Genomic DNA, 1,905 nt, shown 5'->3' with positions numbered 1-1,905 from the left:
ATTTGTTCTCTCAAACAATGAAGTGACAGCATATACAAATAAATATTAGTTTGAGATGAAATCATTTGTTGAAAAATAAAGTAAATTTATTTTCAGCAGACATTTAAAATGAACATGCAAACATAGCCTAATAAAAAACACGATTTCAGACGGAAGCCCGTCTTTATTGTCACACGAACACACTACAACACATGCATGCAGCCACAACACACACTCATGCTGACGGTGGCCGGTGAAATATGTCCTCTGCATTTGACCCATCCAGGCTTGTCCTTTCCTCCGGGGGGGCAGGCCAGGAGCAGTGGTTGCTTTTTCTTTCCAGCGCCCGGGGACCATCATTGGACCATCTTCAGATGTTGTCGTCACTGGTCGGATGACGATCTTCTGCATGTTTTTAGTGGGGGGTTATGTACGGAGGAACCCTCTGGGGGGTACGGGGAGAACATGCAAACTCCACACAGAAAGGCCCTTTTGACGAGATAGCCCACCTGGGCAGTAGGCGCTGAAGATATGATAAACATAATAATAAATAAACTATTAATAAACTTAATAACTATTAATAAATAAATAAACATAATAATAATAAACACTGATCTAAAAAAATAATAAGAAAAAAACCCAGATGAGCAAGTTCTCCTTCATATTTGGCACCTTGGCCTATGCTTCAATGTGTTGTTGCAGCATGGGCAGTGGGGACCCACCCCAGCTACTGGAAATGAGGGTTTGGGAAATTCAAATGACAGTGGCCTAAAACCTTATGCCTTTCTTCAATTGTGCAGTGCAAAATCTCCCAAATTCAATTTATATCCATTGTTAGATACAAGATCTATTGACAATCACTGTTTAAAAGATGTATGTTTCCAGATGTTTTTGACAGTGCCAAATCACTGTTTAGAAAATGTATGTTTCCAGATGTTTTTTGACAGTGCCAAACAGCACATCATTGTGACTAGAAGGGTTCCACTGCAGACAGGTATCACCAAAGACCCATTGCCAACTGGAAACTGTAAACGCGCCTGCTCCTGGTGATGCTGGATTTGAACCCACTGACATAAGCTTGAGTTGTGGGCAGTGCAGGGGGCATCTACAAGTGGATGCCCCACTTGTAGGATGGCTGTAAGTAAGTAGGATGGCTGTAGACATTTGTCATGACGCAGGAGCAGCTCTGGAGGTCCCACGTCTACAAATGCAAACATTTGACCCACAAAAGAGGGCTCATGGTAGCGGCCATGTATTGGGATTGTGGTTTTTATAACTCTGGGAATATGTCCATCCAGAGTGGGATACACGAGAGCAACAAATCCCTCAGTCTTGTGAGCAGGCACCTCTACGTCAATGGCTGAACCTAGTAACACCTGCCACCTGTAATCACCGAGTGATGCAAGCTGGTATGGATCAACGTAGATTCCTTTGGGCCATCTGTGAAGCAACAAAACGTGGAGGCCAGTGTGCCTATCAGGGCTGAATTCGACAGTGGTTACCGTGGTTACCGCCTCCCTGTGGAAACCGGGTTTGTGGACCTCCATCGAAACTGATGTTGAGTGGAGCCACTGCTTCAGAAGAACACAACTGTTCTTCTCATCCGTTTCGCTCCAACAACGGCATGTCGATAAATAAGCCAATGTAGAGAAGAGTATAGAATTCATGAAAAACCAAATAGTGAGCTAACATACGAGGACTTCCAGGTGAATCTCTTGCCTAAATCGTGCTAACCAAGCACACTGACGGGTTTCCTCCTTGCAAATGGCTGTGGACCTCCAATTATTAATAATGATGCATTCAACAGTTTGACTGAGAACCTCTGATAGATGAACATCCCTGCCTTGTCACTCGAGTAGTTGTGATGTCGTCTGCGATGATGTCATCAGTGATGTCACTCAAACAATTGTGACGTCATCGGTGATG

At 43.9% G+C, this 1,905-nt stretch overlaps 1 protein-coding gene across 1 annotated transcript; it reads right to left on the bottom strand.

Moving 5' to 3' along the window:
* Window positions 1–884: 884 nt before the first annotated feature.
* LOC310790232 (phosphatidylinositol-glycan biosynthesis class X protein-like) lies at window positions 885–1,646 on the bottom strand (the record flags this gene model as incomplete). The annotated part of the gene is made up of 1 exon (XM_083651904.1): window positions 885–1,646. The coding sequence occupies one exon, from the start codon at window positions 1,644–1,646 to the stop codon at window positions 885–887; it is 762 nt and encodes a 253-aa protein (XP_083508030.1).
* Window positions 1,647–1,905: the final 259 nt, after the last annotated feature.

Source organism: Poromitra crassiceps, assembly GCF_964638095.1.
Source record: "Poromitra crassiceps genome assembly, chromosome: 15".
NCBI lineage: Eukaryota > Metazoa > Chordata > Actinopteri > Beryciformes > Melamphaidae > Poromitra > Poromitra crassiceps.
Note: the sequence above shows the minus strand (reverse complement) of the source record. Positions and strands in the feature narration are given on the sequence as shown.